Source organism: Botryllus schlosseri, chromosome 7 (genome assembly GCF_051294905.1).
Source record: "Botryllus schlosseri isolate E-star chromosome 7, Bs_hap1, whole genome shotgun sequence".
NCBI classification, from domain to species: domain Eukaryota; kingdom Metazoa; phylum Chordata; class Ascidiacea; order Stolidobranchia; family Styelidae; genus Botryllus; species Botryllus schlosseri.
Genome location: NC_137242.1, coordinates 22,147,111 through 22,172,192, shown reverse-complemented (window position 1 = coordinate 22,172,192; position 25,082 = coordinate 22,147,111). Strand labels below are relative to the sequence as shown.

Genomic DNA, 25,082 nt, shown 5'->3' with positions numbered 1-25,082 from the left:
TCGTTATCTGTATGCGTAAAATCAGGGTATTTATATTTTATCTACACATAGTAGAAGCGTGTTTGAAGCTAACATGGTTATGATGCTGTCGGCATTGTGTGTCTTGGAATTGAACCAAAAGTGGATATAGTAAACCTATGAATATATCGCTCCTCACAGATTTAAATTTCAACCCTGTTCTAAGAGTTCTAAGACTTTTATCGCTATGGTTTTGACAAATTGGTTTTGAGGTCGACCAGCCTATAAATCTCGCCACTGTTTCTGACGCGTGTACAATATCATCAAAGCAATGTTTAGTTTGTTTTAAAAAGCATATATATTATCTCCATTTCCTCACTATATAATCAAATACCAATATTGCGTTTTGGTTTGTAATCTCAATTTTATATAGTGCGGCCCGCGAATGGATTCAGATGTTGAATGCGGCCCGCGAGCTCAAAAGTTTGCCCATCCCTGAGTTAGAGTGAACGCAATATGACTGATATAACGGAACGATCATTCACCCATCTCCGAGAGAGCTCTTCCCGCTCGATAGTCACATGTTGGCCGTTGGGCTTTCTGTACAAAATTTTAAAATAAAAAAAACTATTATGGCCCGCTGAAAATGTTTATGTCATTTATGTGACCCGCAGTTCTCAAAGGGTTTCCGACTCTTGTTGTATTTCTTTCTAAACTACAGGTAGACCGCGGATATGATTACTCATAAAAACTACTGACATGAACGATATAACAATATTACAATGAAGTGACGTGTAGTCAAGAAAACCAAGACGCTAGAATATAATCCTAGTCACAGAATATGTCTTGCTAGAGCAGGAGATGCTTCAATGCGAAAAACTATGTGTCGCTCATGGCGAATATGTCGATCCAATCGCATCACGATCGTCTGCACGACTTATTGTCATCGCACGCGGCGTGACATTTACGCATCTCCGAATTAGATACTGAATGCCGAGCAGAGCGGTCGAAAGGCTGTTCAGATGAACAGTCGCTGTTTCGCTCGGCTTGCAATGTCTTAAAATAGTATTAACGTACATGCATTTGAACAACTGCTTATTTTATTGGGAAGGCGCATCTACGAATCAAAGCACGAGTGCATCAATATAAGCGAAGCGTGGTATAAATGTTCTTATGTCCTCATGCAATGCCAACGATACTCGCAGTAAGGCTTCAGATCCATAGCATGTCTCTAGGCTTAAAAGTGCACCATAAAGACGTATTTTTAAGAAAGAGTCAATGCTTTATTTTCTAGGACTTTTCCATCTTCAATTCGATTTGATACACATGGTTCAGAGCAAATATCTCTCTCGGTTTCGAAAGGATTACTATTATCATAGATCAGGAAGAAAGGTAGTCTTTTTATCCGTTAGGTAACCGTTAGTGACATCAGATCTAACGTAGTACATATCATGAAATGATATTAACAAAATAAACACATTGCATATGGACTGGACATGCAGCAACTGATCGAGTGACAGCTCACGGGAGGGATATAAATACGGTTCATTTAAGTGACACTTTGAAGAGTAACGTTTTAACCGTTTGAGAATAAAGTGGCGCGATCTATATTTGAATCATCGTAGTTAACCCGCAACCATGGGTTTTATTAGCCTGATCTTTGATTTGTCATTCAAATCAAATTGAACCTACCCTGACTTGAATTATAGGTCCCTCAAATGAGCTGCCGCTCGTTTCAACGTGTATCCCGCTGTAGACCTAATCCACATCTGCATATCGATTGCACACAAATATTTCAGAACAATCACTTGTAACAAAGAGTGATGCTATATGAATATTACCACCATAAAATATGATTCCGCCACGACAGTACTTCCAAATGGAATCACGTGCCAGACTGAGGATCCTAGAAGCCAATATGTTGCCCTGTTTCTGTCTTTCACGGCATTTGTGGTGAGTTGCATTTATATGGAAATAGTATTGAAACAATATACAAGCACTTGATTTGGGTTTGTAAAGCTGTCAAAAGATTCAGGAGAGAAATGAAGCAACATACGATACAATGCATTGTCGGCTTTTAACTGCACTCAGTAAACCATATCAATTTTGGGCGCCACCAAGAGTACCAGACTGGAGATGTACATTGTACACAATTACAGGATCATGACTTTTGATTACAACCGGACAAGAATCCGGCAAGTTTCGGGTTCCGGGATCCAAGATCCGGGTTCACATTTTTCCCGACTGCATGATCCGGATCAGGACGGGATTCTAAATTTCTAGTGCATGGAAGTGACTTTATGTTCGTTTACTTCGATGTTTTGTAGGAACTTGGACTCAGCTGACTTCAGCATTTCGAAAAATAACTAATAGAAAATCAAAATGCATTGACGAGGTGTGATTATAAAATATCGACGACAGGAGCAAATAGATGCTCAAACTTGTGCATAAAATTTTTGGATCCGGATTTCATTTTATCGAACAGGATTGGACCCGCATTCTAAAAAAAAATCATGGTCCGTACATACCTATACCATAGTAACATGCCATAAGTAACAAATTAGATTAGTTCAGGTGTGCCAACGACCATTTACTTTTCTTATGGTTGGTTTGGTAGTCATGGTGTTTCGACTGTTTTGGTCATATTACACCAAGGCGATTTCAGGGGATTCCTGATCTGCCGACTTGTAGCCACGACCCACTTTCGATCAAGGCCAAGTGGTTCCCAACCGTAGATTCCCCACTAAAGGGGGGGGGGGGGGGTTGACTGTCGGGTTATAATGGAAGGTACACCTATGGACTCATCAAGCTTCTCATTTATGGCCAAACTATTGCATATGAATGTGCTTTTTGACTGATTTATAGCTTCCGGTATGTTTAAATGCTATTTAAAATCTACCGTTTTCGTTTCCAGTGTGTTTTTGAAACCAGCCCAAATTTAACAAAACTGCGGCTTGCGAGACGATTTTGTGCGTCACGCGACTGCCTCTCGACCAAATTGCTTACGCTCGTAAAAGTCATGTGAAACTGTTCATCTCTTTTCTCAAGTCAACGTCTTCCCGGCCAAGAACAAATATGCCAAATTCATCGATTTAAAATACATGACGTTAAGCTAAATCGGTGAATTTAGTCAACGACTGCTTGTGCGGGAAAGATGACATTTTTAGTCACCGGGCTACTTTTTCTTAGGGGGTAATTTCGGTTCAAATATTCGCCGAAGGGATCCACGAGATTGAAATCTTGGTAATCCCTCCTCTAGGCTTTTGTTACGCACAGCATAGGCGGATCAGATGGCGAGGAGTAGCCTAGATAAACCCCAAACAGGTAACATGAATTATTCCACGGTACAAGTATCAGAAAAAAAGTACATCAGTGACACTTCTCTCTAACCAAATGATCGATCGCCGGTCTTGCAAAACATTTCGGTCAATTCCAATATAACGGAAGTTAGTCACTCCTGAGTCCTGATATATTGGACTGTGCTGTTATAATTTCTTACAATATCGTCCATTTCAGATAGTGTGGAACAGTCTGCTAGTTCTGACAATTGTCTGCAACTGGGGAATGTTACGCCATAACAGGATATATGTACATCTGCTGAGCTGTCTCCTCTCGGTCATCAGCTTCAGTATTATTGCATTGTATGATATACTTCACACCCGTTATCATTTTGATGATGGGTTTATTTCGGGCGGAGTTCTGCAGAAGTAAGACATATTTTTTTTGGTAACAAGCACGGCTTGTAGACTTCATGAATCATAATACATACCCTAATTGAAATTGGTTGTGAAGTGAGTGTCTTGTGGAGTAAAAGTCAATTCAACATGGCATTAGAATTTACTTTTGAATGAAAACAATAGGATTTTATAGTTTGGTCTGTACGTTTTAAAGGTGTGAATCCACCCATTCCCGTGACACTTGGGTAGCCTACTGACATGGGGTGGATGGTGATAATGATTGCTTTTGATCTGCTACAAGACTATATGAGTTGTATGAAAGTGGAATTGGATTTCGGCATACCGGGTTGAGCAACTTGTCATTGCAGCAGAAAGATCATCCTCAGAATGGTACTCGAGTAAAAAAAATCCATCCTTCCTTTTCAGTTACAATCAGACTGACTTTCGTCATAATTGGGTGATGCGATCATGGAGTTTCCGTAAGGCCCTCTCGGTCTCCTTTCATTTGCTGATGGAGCTTAATATTGTGGTGCTCGTGTTTGCCGCAAAGAGGTCATTATTCGTAGTGGCCGCGGTGATTGAAAATGTCCCAGTTTCCCGACAAAGCAGAGTTATGGCGTTGTATAATCGCACTATACGCAAGTTGGTAAGTTGTAGTATACACCGTATGCATATTTTAGTTATTGCAATTTATAGTTGACTAGTAGCCGTCATTTTGATGCTAATAAAATTGTATGGGGATGTGCTCAATACAGAAATAATCTATAAAGGTCTATCCCCATTAAAATTCAAGATATATCAAATTATCTGAAGGGTATCCATCCATGCGCTTAATGCTAGTTAATAAGTACTGTAGTCTGCAGAAATTCTCTTCCCGGCTTTCAGAAACTGCAATGAGCGGCTAAAACCAAATTAAAATATATAATAGACATTTCTAGTTTGATTCAGCATTGCCATACAGCAATTGACGAGAACTATTCACAGAACCAAACTATAACTGTCTATTATATTTTCGTGGGATTTTCCTGGAATAATAAGAGCCGAGGTTGGGAATAACTGAACTATGAGTGCTGAAGTAAATTTGGCGCCAGTAAACCGAATCAAATGCGAAAAGGACTGGACAAGCTTCATCTTTGTGACTTTGATCATAATTACATGAGCCTAATTATCCTTGATTCGTCATTATGCTAATACTTCAGACAGCCAAAATTTCGAAAGATCGCGAGGCAGCTCTTATAATAACAGTGACGTGGCTTCTTCCTATTGGTATTTCAATCCCAACAGCATTCGAGTGGAACTGTCTCGAACACTGCAAATGTCTTCCCAGCTTCAAGTTGATCTCAACGTGCATATCAGGTTAGTGATGCATCATCATTTGTATGGACTACAAAGGCCATAACCCATGTCGTTAGGGTTACCATATTTGGACACTATTTACAAATCACAAAAATTAGACTGCTAGACTAGAAAACTGCTGATTCTAAAATTCTTTACGGAAAATCCTGTTGCGTAGACTAGAAAAAAAGTAATTTTTCCTACTCGACACCCGAATGACCCACTTATAATAATGCTGCTTTGGTATTGATCAAATTAACTAAAAAACGCCCGAACATCCACGCGTCATTTCGCGTCATTTATGGCGGTTATTAGTTGTGCCTGTCCAGTAGCCGGGCTGTCAAAGCTATATACAAAGCCTTTCTTCCACATTTCGCTTTTCAGATTGCTATGACCAGCTTATTACAGACTTTCTTTACCTGCCATCGCATACTGTGACTGAATCGCCACAAACCAAGCATCAGTCTTATAACTAAATGCTTCACTGATACTATAATAACTTTCCTGGCTTGCTAAACAACTACCGGTAGTTACCCATTTAAATGGTGACTGGTGATATAACTCGAACATTTCCGCTACGCGGTATTGGGATTTTAAGCAGTCGAAACCACTTTAACATGCTTGGTCGCCGTTGTCGGGCTCTTGTAATCACAGACACAAATCACTAGAATTCTACAATATATCTTTACTGAGATGATGTTGGTCATATACTGTTACGTTCTAGGCAATGTTACCTAATTATTTCATGTGGCAAGCATGTATATATTTTAAAATTATTTACAATTAATTATCCTCAATTTCCATAAAACATACCATATTCTTTCCAATTCTCTGCTAGTTGCTGACGATTACCCTCTACGAGGTGTCAGCCGAAAGTATTCGGGTTCACTTCAATATGAATATACTATTCAATTGTATATTGAAGTTCAAATAAGACTAGATTTTGGACGCAATTTCAGCGGCATTTTTAAATTGCTGCAACGACAGCGCGAGGAATTTCAGCAGAGCCAATTTAGGTGCGGATTCTGTTCGCCCACCTCCGAGCTAAATAAACCTGCAACGCAGAAGCGTGTTCGCAGCATCACCTTGTTTACACAGACGATGCAGCCGTCATTTGTTCACGTGTCTGGTTGCCAATGAGGAAGAGTTTCTTCGTTGTGGTGGGATCAATCTATTTTGCTTCTGTGGCGTATATGATTGTTACCCTGGTTTTTGTGATAAGGCAATATCAAGCAGCTTCCTCTCCTCGAACTTCAGCAGGTGAATATGAATAATAGCTACACACGAGCTACTCATGTTACGAATTTCCTGCTTTTGTTCCTTGCAGAGCCGCGGAACCCTGTTGAAGCAAAGGAGGCTCGTTCATGGTCTGTATCCGAACACGACATATCATCGAGACTTGGGTCGGAGGTAATAATAGTGAGTTAGTATGTAAGACCTAATAGGACAGATAGACAGACAGACAGACAGACAGAAGTTTATTTCCAGGTGCAATAAAGTAATGCTGTGAAATCGTGGCCAGCGATACGACCAACAGGCCTTCAAGTCATCTGGTCACCTCATACATCAGGGGTCACCAACACGCGGCCCGCGGGCCGCATGCGGCCCGCGAGGTCATATTTTGCGGCCCGCGACGTGATTTGAGATTTCAGAAGAAAACTGAGAAAACGATTTTGAAATGCAGTTTCAAGCATTGTTGTTGTAGTTGTTGTTGTTTCGAAATAAGCTATAGCTTAGCTTATTCTCCTTTGCCCAACATCACCATTCGTTACTAGCAAAAACGGCTTTGGAGATGGCAACAGCATTCCATCGAGGAAGAATAATCTGCTGAAATGAATGGGCTGGGCATATTGCCTTGACGTGCAATGGCCAAAACACTGCCAAGATCGAGACGCCTATAAAACGGCATACGGCAGTGGTTCACTGGACTGCGCGCCCCTCTTGTGCGGGCGTGAAAGCATCTTAAGAGGGCGCGGAGCTGCGGTCAACTGAAAAATTTCTCGCGCCCCGCGCGATTTACATCAAATTTATATTTTGTGTATATCAACAGTCATAACCTTCAATGTCATCAAACTATCTGTTGGGATTGCTAGCATTCTGGTTGCATTTTGTGATATGACGATGAGGGGGGAGCGAAAGTTTTCAGTATCATTAAGGGGGGGGGGGGGGTGTCTAAAAATGTTTGAGAACCACTGGCTTAGGGCTTCCCCACAATATCAAACTTTACATGGAGATGGTATTTCAGCTAGTAACGTATCTCGCTAGCCCCAATATCGAGGCCTTATTCGCTGAAAATCGTTTCCAGTATCGTGCACAGCTCAGACTTCAAAATAAAATGAAATGAATGATAATGATTTTTTGTTGTATTTGTATTCCTTTGATAAAATATTACTTATTTTGTGGTCACTACGCCCATTGCCTAAATTAAGTAGCACGGCGTTGTACTGACGTAGAGTTTCAAAACGATGGTTGCCTAGTTTATACCGATATTGAATTCATGCGGCCCGCGGCCGCTGCGAAATTTGAAAAGTGGCCCGCGACCCGATTTGAGTTGGCGACGCCTGTCATACATTATACAGACAGCCATATACATTGGCCTATATGCAGCACCGTAACTGCCGCACCCAAACCCCCCAATTGGGGGGGGCGAGCTCGAAGGGGGCCCAAAATTATTTCGTGAATTAGCATAAAGCATAAAGTATTTTTTGAAAATTTATGCCAATTTTTCAAAATTTTTTCGCGCTGCGCGCGAATTCAAGAAGCCATTTATATTTATTATTGGCTATTAGGCCATTACCGCGCTACGAACCACCAAGACCTACAATCAAGTTTTAGGCCCTATAACATGCGACTCCAAGAAGTGTGCCAGAACGATCGGCAGCGATAAAACCTTGGCCGAAAAGGTCTATGCCCTTATGCTGACCGAAGACCGCGTTCTATATATAAAATACACATAGGTTTAATTGTACATAGGCGCCTACATGACTGACGCCGAATGTTCCTGTCTTTGCAATCTGAACCTCACAAGACAAATACCATCCCGCTGGGAAAAAAATTATGCCAGTGAAGAAATACCAATTTGAAATCGTGTGCGTCTGTTAGTTTAGAAGCCTACGTTTGGGCGATTCTATATGTTTTGATATAGCAGACTGGATATCACGAAATAACATCATGTAACGAAGTCATACCAACGGGTCCGCCCGCCAGAAAACGTTTAATTATTATTTACGGGCCATCCCGTTTTCAAGACACTTCACTCAGCTCTACCGGTAAATCTAATTACGTGAGTAGAGAGGAAAATAAATTGATAGCATAATTTATATGCAATCGCCGATCTGATTGACCGATTTTATCATAAATTATCGAAAATTTTCGCGCTTCGCGCTGGCTCACAGTACAGTACAGATGATTTCGTGACAAACGCGAACAACGAGATGGGGGGGGGTCGTTTTATCACCCTATGGGAGCCCAAGACCCACGTTTTTGGGGGCCTGACGAGGTGCTGTTTCGTTCCTGCCAACGGGTATACGCCTGAAGATGTTCAATTATTAATGGAGTGGTCCTACCTTTTCAAACACACCTCACTCAGCTCTACCGGCAAATCTGATTACGTGAGCAGAGAGAAGATAAAAATTGATAACAATATAGGCAATTCCCGATCATACTGACCGATTCAATCATGAATTCTATAAATTTTTCCGCGCTTAGGCGACAAAAGCTGATTCACTAAACAAAGTCCCAATGAATATGGTAAATAGCGGCAAAGAGTGTATCGCCGGAGGGGGGTCTGGGGGGCGACGCCCCCCATAAGTTAGGTCTATAACCTTGTGGGGGGCCCAAGACCAAAGTTTTTTTTTTTTTTATGGGGCTGACGAAGTGCTGTTACGGCCCTGCCTATATGCAATACCAATTACATATACTCATGCATGTATATCTATAATTAATGATTTGGCATATCAGGGTTGCTATAAATGTTATCCTATCTCTGCTCACATAATCAGATTTACCGGTACAGTTGAGTGAGGTGTGTTGGAAAAGGCAGGACCCCTGAATAATAGAATTAAACTTCTTCGGGCGTACCCGTTGGTTTACTGACTTCGTTAAATGATGCTATTTCGTGACCTCCTATCTGCTATTTCAAAAGATATTGAAATCGCTCAAACGTACTATACTAAAAAACGTACACGATTTCAAAGTCGTATTTCTTTACCGGTAAATAATGTTCCCTCGAGATGGCATTTATCTTGTGGAGCTCAGATCGCCAGGACAGGAACATTCGGCGCCAGCTATTTAGGCGCCTGTGGACAATTAAACATTTATGCAAAGGTGGCCAGTAACGAAGTACTTCTACCTTTTGGAAGTACTCAAGTAATTTTCCTCTACTTCTGGTACTTAATCAAGTAGATATGATTTTCTCTACTTCTACTTCTACTTCGTAATATTTTGTGATCTACTTACTTACTTTTCGCTTTTTTCAGTTTGTCAAGTAGGAGTAGTTTAATCCCCCCATACGAAAGATAGCCTGAGGAATTTCGGGGCTGTTTTCACGGAGTACCAACTTTTAATATTCATAAAAGTCAAGTAAAGCCCAGAAATTTTGTTGTGCTTCGCGCGCAGTAGTTATGGAGTGCCAAATATGTTTTCACGAAAGTATTTAGGTACCGGGTTGCTTGGTTCCACTCACACCGCATTGTCGCCCATATCAAATATTTCATCAAAGTAAATATGGCCTCCCATAACGTTTGAAACTACCGTTTCGCAATCCAGCAATTACGTATTGTATCGTATTCTAGCAGCCCATGACGTGTCCTGCTGATCTGGAAAATCCGGCTTTTTCAACGTTACTCCTGTTTTAGCATTTCACCTTTGAAGCTTTATGGACAAAAGACATGAAATATATTTTCCGCTTTTTAGAAGTAGTATTTGTATATTTCACTTTCAATCCCGAGTATAATACTTTGCGTTCTAATTACTTTCAGTTCTTTTGTCTGCAGAACATACATGTTGAAGCATAAAAGCAAGTGTAGTAATGCCTCTATTTTCCTAAAATAAAGCTATACTAAATATAAATTTTACGATCCATAATATTTGTTATTAACGTATACTAATCGCGCGCAAAGTGTTGAAACCGTATCCGATACAGCTTTTCCGTATTGCTCTTCGCCTAAACTTGGTGCCTTATAATATGGGGTATAGGGCGCCATGCCATGATATTGTCTAAAATGGGGTTTTCTAGTAAAAAAATAGTTAGTATCGCATTTTCATATCAATACTATAATTTGCATCCCATGATGCGAAAGAGTGTTTATTCTGTCGAAAATTGATACCTCCTGGGCGGATGCATCAATACGAATCAAGTCTGTGCACCTTTCGCGTAGCTCAATTTCCAGCTTTTGACAGTCCATGCGAACGAATTAAGACTGTTTTCAAAACTACTTACTTACTTGAGTAGATTTAAAGTCAGTCAATTCTACTTCTACTTCCAGTAGTTTTAGATGGCTCTTGGAAGAAGTACTTCTACTCGTACTTGAGTAGATTTTTTCGTCGCTACTTCTGCGTCTACTTGAGTAGCTTTCTGGACTACTTTGACCACCTCTGCATATATGTATTGTATATATAGAAGTTTTCGGTCAGCACAAGGGCAGTCCTTTTCGGCCAAGGTCTTTTCGCTACTGATCGTTCTGGCACACTTCTCGGAGTCGTATGTCACATGGCCTGTAAATTAATATGATTTGGTGCGTCGTGGTGCGGTAATGGCCGACACCGAAGTGCTCATTTCTATAAATCATGCTTATTTTTTGTTGGGTAAGGGTACCCATTAATCAAGATATTCGACAACATTAAAGCGCGAGCAGCGCGTAAAAAATGAAACTGTTGCATAAATTTCCGAAAAAGACTATATGATTTATGTTAATTCACGAAGTAATTTTGCCCCCCCTCCTTCGAGCTCGCCCACCTCTTTGGGGGTTTGGGGAGGGGGGGGGCAGTTACGGTCCTGATTGCTCATTGGTTACACAACTGTTCAAACTGGAAGACTGGTTCATTCTGGCCAGTACGTTTTGCGCCAGTGCTTCATTCTCGTCCTCACGTCCCACAAACTTAAAAACACAGATTACTTGGTATATATCCATTTTGTTGGCCAGCAGAAAATTGACTAGGTAAAAGTCAACAGAAATCAGCCATATATGAGTGTTGTAGTTACGCTTTTAAACGTCGAATTTGACAGCCTCATACTTCTCTTTCATCTTGGTAGAATGACCGATTGGTACAGGAGAAAATATATTTTCTTTGTACAAAAGTACGATGTTTAGGCTTGACAAGACTGCTTTTTTGACAAAGAAACATCTCGCACCAGGACGAGTTCAGATTGATTGATTAACCGAGAGCCACGTGACACTTCGCCATAGTCAATTATATTTTTATCCGCATTATAGACGTCGAAAAGGTTATAATTTACTTATTCTACTATGTGAAATATTTATGGGTAAATACAGAAATTTGGACTTATTCAGGAGCATACCTATCTTGTAAACTAGATCCAATCTTGCAAAAGTAATGTCATATTTATAATAATAGTAATCAGCAGCCTTAAAAAAACAGAAAACATTCCTTGCTGTTCTGCCAAAAAATAAATCATTTTGTTGACGTGTGTAATCAGTACTTTCGATATTCCAATTCGAACCGTTAGTCAACGCACAAATATCAAATCTTCAACTATTCGATATCTAGTGGAAAGCGATATTGTGATGCACAGCATGCACTGATCGCATAGTGACACAAGAAGTCTGACTAAATGACTTGATTAGTGCGGGTGCTACAACATCATAACAGCTTTTATTACTGACAATATGACTAGGAGCACGAATCCCATGTGGGGAACCTCGATTTCGTGCCCCCATGACATAACAATAAAGTTGACTGACAATATGATATGGCTTCTTGGGAATTACAATAAACAATACAGGTTCATTATCTGGCTCATTGAACGAAAAGAAAGATTTCCAGATAGAGCGTCTCGATTCTACTATGGCGTCATGAATAGGAAAATGGTTTCGCTGAATCTGACATCAGGATGGGTAAAACGGCAACCCCCTTGGTTTTAAGCATGGTGGTAACCAAGTCACAAGGTTACGAATCGCAATTCAATCTTACTTTCATAGATTTGAGTCGAGTCCTTTTCAATTCATTACCGAGTCAAGTCCGAGTCTAAGTCAGGGTGCGGATGGTCCATTCCGAGTCATCGTGTTAAGACTCGAGTCGGAGTTCAAGTAATATTCAGCCCAATTTTTACAACCCTGCTTGGGTGATATAGATTTCCTTCCATTCCTTATATGCTAATTTTTTAAATTCCGAATAATTTATGGCCCTAATATTCATGTGCGATTACTGAGAGAGGAAATACCAATAATGTGGAACTTCACTTTTCTTCAAAGTTACACTGAAATGCCTGGCTCGGCCGCCCGAGTCTCGAGTCATATGACTTCGTCGAGTCATCTTTGGCATTTAACGAAATGACTCGGGTCAAGTTGAATCAACCAACAATCGCCGCTCAAGTCGAGCCATAACTCAAGTCATTACAACCCTGGATTTACATCATACGGCCACGGTAACAACAGCTGTTTTCAGACGGATTGCGGATTGAAGAACTGCTGCACGCATGTGTCATTTCACTCCACAGTGAAGCTTCTGATTGCACTTACCGTGATCGTGATTTTGTCAGTGACTCCATTCATAACGGCAAGTGTCGTGGATGTACTTGCGCCGGAAGGTTTGTATGCATACATATGCAGTAATCTTGAGACCACACTATATACCCGTTGGGTCAAACTTTGTAGCTCGCAAACTCGCTAGTAGTTCTGAAATGCCGTCATAAATACCTCTCTGATGTACTGTGAAAAGCTGGAATCTCTGATTTATGCGGACGATGAAGAGAGCTGGGAAATATACAATACATGTTTCACAGCGTACGAATTCGACCGCATCACGGGATGCAATGATAGTTTTCAATGGAAAATCGGTTCTAAACTTTAGTTTTGCTGCTTCATATTTACTGTGATGAAACATGTCGTATGGGCGAAAATAATTGTCGAAATTCACGAAGCTTTCATGAAAACACATTTGTCACTCCATATACATTTCGGGAAGCACAACGACAATTCTCGACTTCCATCAATGCTTGTGAACAATAAAGTCTTGTTGGTACTCCTTGATAACTTATAGCGCCCGAATTTCCCAATCTCTGCCTCTCTCTGTCTCTCTATCTCTCGGTGATTTGAACAACATAATACCTCTACTTGACAAACTGTAAATGCCGGAAACTAACTAAGTAAATCACAAAATATTACGAAGTAGAAGTATGGTAAAAATCGATTTGTTTCGGCAAGTACTTAAAGTAGTGGAAAATTGCTTGAGTAATTAAAAAAGTGGATTTCCATATTTACTGCCCACCCAAGACTGCTGCAGTATTGCGCATGTTGATACACATTAATAATATTATGTAACTCCTACAGGGCCAATACCGAACATCGATCCCACTCTCATCGTTTCGTTTTTACACATCTTAATCATGCCCGTAATATTGATCAAGTACATGGGCGGGCTGCAGCAGGCCTGCAAAAGCATGATATTCAAGCTTCCGTGCTTAACAAGCGTTACAATCAAAAACTACTCGACGAAAAAACGACATTCGCAAGGCACTGCAAGCGGACGAATGAAACGAAAAAGCACAAAGCAACCGAACAATGTCGTGGACGGAAGAGGCACCTAATGAAGATAAGCTATATTCTCGGGTCTATCCTGCGAACGGTGTTGAGTTTAAATGCGATGTGTTTCACACTCTTAGAGTATCATTAAAATCATGTTTGTTTTCAAAAAAAAATCGTGATTACATGAGAAGCATTGCTGGCATGAGCAGAACATGTCTCCTGGATCTGGTTACCAACACCATTAGGGGCAGGGACGTGCACAAAACGTGACGAAATACTGCCGCGTAGTCCATGTGTAAAATTGCGGTCAAGCGCACTTTATGGCTATATGCTCAACACATATAACGCCTAAGGATATACAGATACATATATATCCCCGATAGCACTGCGAGCAATGTGTCCCGTAACGCTACCTGTGTGGATTTTCGTGGTGCACTAAATTAGCTCCATGCTAGGTAACGGATTCTGACGATTCAAACAAGGGTGTGCTTGAGTTTCCAATTTCCTATTCTTTCAATCAATATTCAATACCATCCTGTGAGTAGATAATTATTATCACAGTGTTTCGGACTGGAACGCGGTCATTCCTAGAATCCGACCTAGGAGTCCGACCAGAGCTTTAAAAACAGGATCGGACTAGGACCAGAGCTTTAAAAACAGGATCGGAGTAGGACCAGAGAATCTGTCGACCCGCTCCCACTATATAATTTAGACCCGTGTACCACTCGAGATGTACGGGTGTGAATATACACCCGAGATGAGCATGGATTAGGATTAGGATTTTGAAAAACCGGATTAGTGAAATTTTGACGGATTAGGATTGGATTAGGATTCGAGATTTATTTCAATGTGTTAGCATTAGGATTGGATTTACCGATTTTCGGGGAGATTGGTGTCCTGTGGCGAACGGCGACAAAGTTTTGTTCCTTTTTCAGAATTATAGGCATAAGATGTAGGCTTTCCAAGTGGAATTCTAAGTTTGAACGGATTAGGCTTAGGATTGGAATATACGAAGTTTCTGGATTAGGATTTGAAACGTCGGATTTGTATTGGATAAGGAAATAGAAATTTCAAATCCGCTCATCTCTGGTAGGAGGGTATTCACGTGGGCACGTAGGATAACCTATGTGACCGCGATATAATTCTGAGTTAGGTTCTGTTTCGTGTACCGTACCGTCTGATGGGAATATAAAGTCTTTTCACTAAGAGCGTGGTCAGTAATAAAGGAGGCTCTACTTTACTTGCACTTGCATACTTGCACTACAGCACCATGTGGCTATAATTTAGCTATTTTCAATTCTACTTGAAAATATTATTCATCACAGAATCCGCTTTATTACTCATGTGATTACCAAGTGCAGATCGTCAAAATCCTAAAACTTGAAGGAAGTAAATGAAATTCTAAGCTATCCTGTCGAACCAGATATCCTTCACGAGTCCCGAATCCGTTCACGTATTCATCCCGACCTCTGTGGAAATCCACGTTTCCGAATTTTATTTCCTGGAAAGCCTGCAACGGGATTTGGCAGACTTGTACAAACTAACAATACAGCGAGTTGACGGTCAACTGACTACTGGTTTTTCGAGTAGTTTCACTTGTTGTAGTTGCGTAATTCAGTGTTGGGATCAAGTCACTGCCTTCGAGTCACGAGTCATTTCGAGTCATTGCATATTTTGACTCGAGTCAAGTCAAGTCAATCGATTTTCAAAAGTGACTCGAGTCAAGTCAAGTCAAGTCACGAGTCAAGTCACAATTCAAGTTAAGTTGCCTTTTCGAAGTATGGGGCATGATAACGTCATTGCATTTTGCTAGCTGTCTGAAATACAGACTGAGTGGTCATTCATTTTGAACTGATGAACGAATATAGAGGTAAATATACACACAAGAAGGAGCTGTATCGCTCACATATACCTATACGTAGAACTGCTAAACCGCAGTTTATAGTTACCAGCTAAAATAGAGAATAGAAACGAATTGATAGGATGCAATTCACATTACCCATTTACACATCGATATGATACAATTCGAGCCTGCGGACTGCATAAACTATATATTCGAATTCAATTTCAATAAAACAAGAGGTTTGGTTAAGGTAAAAACAGAGATTAATTACTTTACTATACTAGTTTACGGCAACGTAAGGTGTAAGCTTCGATCGCTTCATTTGCGGTCATTTTATTTGTGAGGGAACAATGGAGACTCAGTAAAACGCACGATTATTGAATGATTAGTCGCTTTCACGGTTACACCAGCGTTTCGGAACTATCCGAACATATGCAAGATTCAGTGATTTTTATCGACACCGATTACTTGATGACTTGAAATTGACACGTGAATTTTGGTCCGAGTCACGAGTCAATCCATATTTCTGATACGTCGAGGCAAGTCAAGTCAAGTCATTTTAGCAAAGGGACTCGAGTCAAGTCAAGTCATTTGAAAAAGATGTGACTCGAGTCATCCCACTCTGGCGTAATTTGAAACGTGAGTAATTTTTGCTTTAGTTGGAAGTTTTGAAAATTGAATAGACCTAGTTCTAGTTCTAGTTCTAGTTTCTAGTTTCGAAATGAGAGCAGTTCTACTTCTGTCTGCGTATTTTGAAAATCGACTAGTTCTAGTTCTAGTTCTAGTCGAGCATTTCGAAAATCCAGTAGTTTGTACAGGTGCGGAACTCAGCAACTCAACCAAATCTCATCTCTCTTACAGATAGCAAAATCGACTCACAGTCCATTTCTTTTCATCTTGTGCCGTGACTTGAAGTTCCCTCCTTGTCTCCGACACCATTTCCGCGCCCTACATGTAACGATAAGGGGTCGAAAGTGTTGAAACTTCCAGTGAGATAAATTTAATGAACACAGCCAAAAATGCACGTGAAGATATCTGCAATAATCCATCGACCTGCTGTGATTGGTATCTTAAAAGAGTATAGTCTACTTAGTAAGTATAGTAAGTATAGAGCTATAGACTCTAGTCTAGTTGCGGCGAGACGGCATCTCTCATAGCTCGCAAAGGATTGAACAAATATACAGGCGAATCATGGCTACATTTTTCATTCGGAGTAGATTACTCATTTTAAGTAGACGGTTATAGTTATAGTATACATTATTTTGGTCAACACATATATTTAGGCAGACGCGATAATTCGAGTGTATCAAGTAAACAAGAATTAATACGCGTAGCAGATGATTACAATTGAGAAACCGCATATCCAGTTTGAAATTGTTAGCGTTCTGAGTAGCTTGCTTCACGGCATCAGTTGTTTGCTGATTATAATAACAAATCGGGCTGGATGACTTCATTTACCGATCAATATTCGCAAAGCCTTTGGAGGAAGGAATTATAATTCCAGTTCTCTGGCATGCACAATAACACACTGTCCAATTTCGCGCTCTCATCAAAATGACAATCACGAAAATCAGGTTCCCGAGTTATTGTGAGCACAGGTACTGGCTCGCGGCGATTATGGGGGTAAAAACAACTTCATTTAGAAGGAGAGAACGTGTATTTGCTCGTCGAATCATGACAAGATGAAGTGTTTGCAGTGGCGGCTCGTCCTATAGGGCAACTGGGGCATTGCCCCACCTAAAATTTTGTTCACTAACAATTTAACCATTTATAGACGCACAGCTCTCAATATATACCGAGATCACAGCGAAACCCGCGTTCTTCTTGTGCTTTCGCTTGCAAATGCCCATACATAGAGAAGTCTCTGCGAAAATCGAAGTCTCTTCTGTGTTTTCGCTTTGTGAATGCCTAGCCGGGGCTTGCCCCGGTAGCTCTCATAACAAGCTTTCACTATCTATTCTCTCAAAGTCGCGCACAATTAAGAAACGGTGATATACTCTCTCCTATTCGTAAAATGGCCGAGCAACCGGGGCATATATGCCTGTCGCCCCTAAGGTGTGATGTAACAATCGTATCTATATCTGAACTCGGATACCGTGATATGCGTTGAGTCGACCTTTGCTGGTATAGGTCGATTTTGATGGTGTTTCACACCATGAAAACTCTTGAAACTTGGTATGGCATGTCGTGATGGTGGTATTTAACACTGCCCCAAGTTTCAGGGTTTCTACTTAAAGTTTAGGGTAGTAATTCCGTTTCCGAAGTTGCGTGTGTGCTGATCCGTCATGCATCGCAAACAGATTTTACTCAAAAGCCGGTATTGGTATCCATTGATTTTGACGATGTTCAATACTGAGATCGGTTATTAAATTTGGCACGGTAAGTCTTAATGTTAGTATCGAACGCTGTACCAAGTTTTAAGTTTGTCACTGAACTGTGTTAGTGGTAATTTCGTTTCCTAATTCGAGTGAGAGCTGACTCGTCATTTATCGCTAACAGATTATACGCAAAGCCGGTATTGGTATCTATTGATTTTAACGGTGCTCCTTACCTAGATCCGTCATAAGCTTTTGTACGGTATGTCTTGGTTTTAGTATCGAACGCTGTGCCAAGTCTCAAGGTTGACACTCAGTGATTAGGGCAGTAATTTCGTTATCAAGGTCGAGTATGGTAGAGATGTGCTCCGATCTGACACTTTAGCATACAACGCATTGCGGATTTCACGCAAAAGCCGGTGTATCTGCGGTAACGTTAACTTAGATCAGTGGTTCTTAACCTTGCTCCCAGCGCCCCCCAGGGGGCGCTGGCGATTTTGAAGGGGGGCGGAAACGCTCAGGGGGCGATATAGGGGGCGCTGGGCTCAGGGGGGCGGTATGGGGGGAGCTGGAGAAAAATGGCTTTGCAGTAGATGATGTGGTGATAGGACATATCCTTAATGAGTATTCAGAGCAAATTAACACCGAAAACTTCGTTATATATAGCCTTCAAAGTACATATAGGTTTAATTGTCCATGGCCGCCTAAATGACTGTCCCCGAATGTTCCTGTCTTGGTAATCTGAACCCAAGAACACGAATTCCATCTGCCAGAGAAAAATTATATGCCAGTGAAGAAATACCAATTTGAAATCGTGTGTGTCTCTTAGTTTAGTACGATTGGGCGACAGGGATATTCCTGTTGGGTGATATCCCTGTTAGGCGATTCTATATTTTTTGATATTGCAGACAGTAGGTCACGAAATAACATCATGCAACGAAGTCATATTAACGAGTTCACCCGCCCGAATATGTTTAATTATTAGTTACGGGCCCTACCGTTTCCAAGACACCTCACAATGTTCGCTTCAAGTTTTGATGAGTCTGTGCACACTCAACAACTCACTGCGCTGATCCTTGGACAACAATGCGTAACGACTAAAAAAAGGTCATAACTTCGGATTTGTTGTGAGCAACGTAGATTTTCTGTGCGCAGAGACGGTGTCAGCACTGCGCACGTGCGCAGCTTTGAGGGAACATTGCATCTCACTTAGCTGTACCGGTAAATCTGGTAACGTGAGCAGAGAGGACAAGAAATTGATAGCAATATATTTGCAATCCCCGGTCTTACTGACCGACTTTAGCATGAATTATCGAAAGTTTTCGCGCTTCGCACTGGCTCGCTAAACAGTACAGCTGATTCCGTGGCAAAAGCGAACAACGTGATGGGGGGGGGGGGGCGGTCGGTTTATCACCCTATGGGAGCCCGAGACCCAAGTTTTTCGGGGGCCTGACGAAGTGACGTTTCGTTCCTGCCAACGGGTATACGCCCGAAGATGTATAATTATTATTGAGGGGCCCTACCTTTTCAAACACACATCACTCAGTTCTACCGGTAAATCTGTTTACGTGAGCAGAGAGAGGATAAAAATTGATCTCAATATACATGCAATTCCCGATCATATTGACCAATTTCAATCATTAATTAGTGCAATTTTCCGCGCTTCGCGCGTCTAGGTGAGCTTAGCTGCCTCAGTAAATGGACACCTAATGTAAATAACTAGTATCAGCATTCGGACAGCCGAATGGGCGTCTGGGGGTGAAGTCCCCCGGAAGTTTGGTTTATCACCCGATGGGGGCCCAGGACCAACATTTTCTGTTTGGGGGGGGGGGGGGGGCTGACGAAGTGCTGTTACGGCCCTGGTAACGAATAATTTTACCTACGGGCACGCCCGAATATGTTTAATTATTACTTACGGGCCCTTTATTTTCCTATACAACAGTTCACTCAGCTCTACTGGTAAATCTGATTACGTGGGCTGGGAGGATAAAAAGTTTATAGCGACTTATATATGTAATTACCACCTATTCATTCATGCATTATAGGAGATTTTGGCGACCAGGCCACACAAACTTTGCTGACCATCGAAATCACGCTATGGGGTTCGTGGGGGCGAAGCCCTCAGAAGTTTGGTTTATCACGCTATGGGTGCGCAAGGCAATAGTTTATAGGGGGGCTGACGAAGTGCTTTTACGGCCCTCCCTCTTACTCATTGTCTTTATTACTTTCCTCACAATATGAAGTTGGGGGGCGCTGGAGCACGATAATTTTTGAAAGGGGGCGCTGGAAGAAAAAAGGTTAAGAACCACTGACTTAGATGATGATATCATTCTCAGTTTGCATTCAAATATTTACTTTGATATTATATTCTCCAATGTCAACTTCACCGTGAAATTGTGGCCTTCAAGCCATTTGCTCACAACCCCCTGCTGTCAAGCGCGATAGCTATTTCGTTTTCGATGGCGGCTAACAGCTGATCACTTGATCAGCCTATTCCTCAGTAAATTTTGCGCAAAATTCGGTGTTGGTCTGTTCGCATTAATTTTGACAGTGTACCATACCGAAAAGAGCCATGAGACCACTTCTCGATGATGTCATGTAACAGTGTACTGAGTTTAAAGCTTTCATCCACGTATTTATTCGGTAATATATTTTCCAAAGGCGATTTCGCAGCAGACCTATAGACAGTAATAAAGCCGTATGTGTCGTGTTACAGTCTCCAGTTTCAAGGCCAAAATCTCCTATGCAGTACCGAGACCGAATTTCCGAGGCTGCTATTCTTAGTTCTTCAGAATGATGTTTTGGATTCAATATGACAGGCCCAATCTATGAGATAACAATTGCGTATCTGTCCGAACTCGTTGACCTTTCCAGTTAGGCTTACGTTATCTCTCGAGTTCTAGTCATTTCCAGGTCTAGTGCTAACATGAACCGTGTTGAATCTCTGTTCCGTACGCCGTTTACGCAGTTACCACACTTCAAGTCACAGCTCACCGGTGGACCTCTCGTGGCACATACGTTAAAACCACTGTTGCCGGCAAATTCATGTTACCGTACCATCATTAAGTTACTTGTTTACGTTGGAAAACGCCATTGTGACGTCATCTTAATAAAAAGTCGCTTGCAGCCCTTGCCCCACCACCCGATATTGTCACGAGCCGCCACTGAGTGTTTGTCATATTTGAAAAATTGAACACGAAAGTTAGAAATTCGCGACTCCCCGGTTGGGGAGCGCTGGTCTAGTTGGAAGCGAAACGGCGTCACTTCTCTCCAAGCTCGCAAAGGAATAAACAATTATCCGGGCGAATCATGGCTTACACTGGACCGGCAACCCCGGGTATAATTGCCAAAATTTGCGCGCGATGTGATTTTTCATGACACGCTAAATGATTTGACGCAAACGAGATTTTGTAACCATGTTTGTTGCAAAAAATGATAGGCCTACACGACTTTTCAAAGTAGAAAAAGCTCGCAGGTGATTCAAAAATATTTCGTAAATCAAGACAGAGCAGAGTTCTTTTTGGGTGGAGGTAGTAGAAGTAATTCGTTACTAGACACGTCTGCCAACTATGGTATCCGACATGAGCCGCATGAACTGTACAAACTTTAAAAGACACGTGCGAACAATACAATACAACAGAAGTCACGCTGATTTAGAATAAATAATAATTATAAGAGAGAGAGAGAGGGGGGAGAGAGATGATACTCTTTTTCGCCTGCACCATCGAGATGCTTTGACGACGGAGTTGCGATACGCCCGTGAGGTCATCTAGTCTGCACCCACGTTTTTCCTCCTCCATGCTACATCCGCGATTGCTGAGCGCTTAGCAGCATAGTTGCGGATACCAATTTTCGAGCCTTTGGTAACACCCGGCCGGGGATCGAACCCACGACCTACCGATCGAGAAGCCGGACGCATTACCATTACACCATCTCGCTATTACAATATCATGCTTTTGCGTGAATATCAGCCCAAATCTAGTGTTCGTCGAATGCTTCTAGTTCAGCAAAGTTCTAGCAGGGCTAGTGAAGGTTAAGAAACACTGTAGTAGAAAAAAATAGGAAAATAGTCATATGTACAAAAGTGCGTCGTCGGCAGGATTCGAACCTGCGCGGGCAGAGCCCAACAGATTTCTAGTCTGTCGCCTTAACCACTCGGCCACGACGACCTCTCGATAATACGCCGAAAGGCGACGCCAAATCACATTTAAAAATTGAAGCCATTAACTTTGACAACTAATAGTGAGTCACGCTGAAGAATGATACAGCCATATATTTGAACCTTATCAAAGTGCAATACCAGGGTAGCCTCGGCGGTAGATGATGCTACTGCGGGAGAGTCTTATAAATTGCGTTGCTCTCTAGAAGCTCCTACACTGGATGGGATGCAAATACTCAAACACCTAACGCAAGTTTACATGTAAAAGCGAGATAAGATGCTCACTACTATCTTGTCACATACGAACGACACACTGAACCAAAAGTCCAGTAAACCATAACCTGCAATAACTGTTAGTTTATTTGATAGGTGAATTGTGAATTGTGATTCCATATCCTGTTATTAGTTCCATTTTGACAGTGAACCCTGAACACAATCCTGGTACTGGCAATTCATTGCCATTGGTCACCGAATCACGTATCAAGCAAAAGATTCTCAAAGCTAAGCTATTATGACTGTCACCGGAGCTGTACACATACGGATGTTCAAAACTAACGTTTTTGTAACCCTGAGCGATCTAGCGAGGATCATGTCCGGGCATTATGCTATTTATTAATTTGACTGATTTGGTGTTACGTGTTAGGGTTGGGGCAACGCATCGCGCCGGTGAAGGTAGCCTATAGCCCGAAGTCGAGATACACTCGGTAACAATTATGTGATATTGAGTCACGCTGACCAGCGCAATCCCGGTTATCTCAAATCCAAATCCACACTCAGCTCTGTTGGATATGTCACTTGCTGTTCGGTTCTACTGGCAATCAAACCCAAGTCAATTCGGTAAGTGGCTCGAAGTGGCTCGATGACCACTCATAACCTCTTTATAGGCACAGGCCTATAGCCCACAACACAGCTTTGTGACATTCACACCGTCATTGTTTGACAACATGTATTACTCAGAGGGCAAACGAGTAATATCGGAGACACCAAAATATATGGTCTACTATTGTTCATGTCATCGTCAATATGATAAGGAGCAAACTTATTTCAACTAAGTAAATACAGTGCATATATCATAATGAGAATTCTATTTTATTAAACGCCTCTACACACGAGTAAGAAAAGCAAAGTTGAAGTAGGAAGAGGGTCTTAAACAAGTCACCCGTGAGGTCGATTTATGGAGCCCACGACAATGAATTGACTTGACTCGTACTCGGCGTAGAACAAATTTTACTTTTCAAGTCAAAAAACGTTCTACATCGCAAAGCAGCGTGATCAATATACTAACGGTTCATTGATTGGATTCCGTTTTCGATTTAGTTGATTCCATCAGAAGCTATATCAAGGACAAAATAACTTCAGCATGCTGTCATAATTGCCTTGACTGGCAATTACGCGCAAATATGTTTAGTCAGCTGTGTAAAATATATAGTTCGTCCTCTCGCGGAGAGTTTGTTGAAATCTGATGGCAAATTTCTCTTACAGACGATAAATATTGTACTATTTCCTACACAATAATGATGATGGCGCCGCTTTTATAGTCTTCATTCTACATGCACTATCACTGTCAATATACGTCGATTACGTTGAACTCACATTTCACGCATTTCACTGCCCGCGGGATAAATCCAGCCCGCGACGTGATTAGGATGATTAATTTCGAAATTGCATGTAACCAAGTTTACTAGTTTACCGTGGATTATTACATATGTGATATGCAATTATGCAGATGAAACCGTACATTAACATCATGCAGCAGCGATAGCAACAGAGAATATTGAACGACTTGAAATTTATTCAAATTCCGAAAATATGAGATTACTTTACTTGAGTAACATTTAAAGTTGGTCAGACTTGACTCGTGACTTAACTTTAATAAATCTAAAATGACTTTACTTGACTAGAGTCAACACTGCTGTCTGGTCGGTTACGAGTTATCGAAAAAAAATCAGCAAACCGAACAGAAGTCCGTTCGAATACCCGATTTTGATGTAGAGACATAACTCCATAATTTCAGAAAATTGCACGAGGATGGTGATTTGATTCCAGTAGATATTCCAATTAGAAATTCCTCATTGGATAATCTATCCATTCTGTGAAGTTCCCGAGCATGAAATATTCGAGAAGCTGATTGCATTGTAGTGTAAAACAATTCAACCCTAAGCTCTATATTTCTCCAATCATTCGTTCTGGATTCACAATTGAATCAGATACAAATACTCCTATTAGGGTCGGGCTTACTTTTCGTCGTTGCCTTTTCCCGCTCATATAAGATAGAACGTGTTTTCGGTGCCGTGACCAAGTTTCTGACTCACGGCAGAAACCGACATGAGATTATACGGGACGTGGACACTGAAAATTTTAGAATGAGATTGTTTTGGTGCCGAAACCATTTTACGAAACCGACGGTAGGCCTACTTTTCGAGGAAGTTTATTACGAATTAGAAAAATATTTGATAATTATCTGATAACATTTCGTGCCTAGCGTTAGGAAAGCACAATGAAAAGATTTTCAGAGTAAAAACTTAGCCTCAACTTCTGGCTCCAGACCAGATGCTCTTAACCTTTACGAACTTGCGGGCCATTTAAGCTAATACAGTAAATATACAAGCCTTCGCGGACCCCCAAATGTCTGTGTAGTGAAGTCTTCTGACCAGGGTTAATTGCCTGCAACCTATAATGGCCAAGGCGGGCGCATCATCACAAATCATATGTACAAGTTGAGTGCGTCACCTACAGGGAACCCCATGGACTGACCCCCACTCCCCCATAAACACACACACACACACACACACACACACACACACACACACACACACGTAAAGTAGACTATACCCGATAGAGACACACAAAGATGTCAATAACAACAGCAGCAAAGGCAAGCGGGAAACTCCAACTCCAACAAGATTACTTACGGAAGTGACCTTTTCACCAACATGCTGAGTAGCATGTAGCGATAAGATAACATTTTCATGCTAGGCTCCATATCAAGTTGGTATTTTAAGATCGTATCGTTCTCTCAGAATTCGACGTCATTATGCTTATTCTATGACCGGAGCGAATGCAGCAATAGTGGTAGGATAGTCGGCGTAT

General features: G+C 41.4%; 1 protein-coding gene and 1 non-coding gene across 2 annotated transcripts; one reads left to right on the top strand and one right to left on the bottom strand.

Moving 5' to 3' along the window:
* The first annotated feature begins 1,660 nt into the window (after positions 1-1,660).
* Positions 1,661-13,840, top strand: LOC145443561 (uncharacterized). The gene is made up of 8 exons (XM_080321503.1): positions 1,661-1,911; positions 3,475-3,665; positions 4,062-4,281; positions 4,835-4,991; positions 6,069-6,230; positions 6,298-6,380; positions 12,597-12,738; positions 13,481-13,840. The coding sequence occupies exons 1-8, from the start codon at positions 1,789-1,791 to the stop codon at positions 13,735-13,737; spliced, it is 1,335 nt and encodes a 444-aa protein (XP_080177629.1). The 5' UTR covers positions 1,661-1,788; the 3' UTR covers positions 13,738-13,840.
* Positions 13,841-21,920: 8,080 nt separating this feature from the next.
* Positions 21,921-22,002, bottom strand: Trnas-aga (transfer RNA serine (anticodon AGA)). Its single transcript has one exon. It is a non-coding gene; the product is annotated as a tRNA-Ser (tRNA).
* Between the last annotated feature and the right edge of the window lie 3,080 nt (positions 22,003-25,082).

Excerpts from the sequence above, each read along its gene's own strand:
- LOC145443561 (XM_080321503.1), top strand. The coding sequence starts at position 1,789 with ATGAATATTACCACCATAAAATATGATTCCGCCACGACAGTACTTCCA. Across the intron at positions 4,992-6,068 it reads GATCTCAACGTGCATATCAG|ACGATGCAGCCGTCATTTGT; the intron begins GTTAGTGATGCA and ends TTGTTTACACAG. Across the intron at positions 6,231-6,297 it reads CTCTCCTCGAACTTCAGCAG|AGCCGCGGAACCCTGTTGAA; the intron begins GTGAATATGAAT and ends TGTTCCTTGCAG.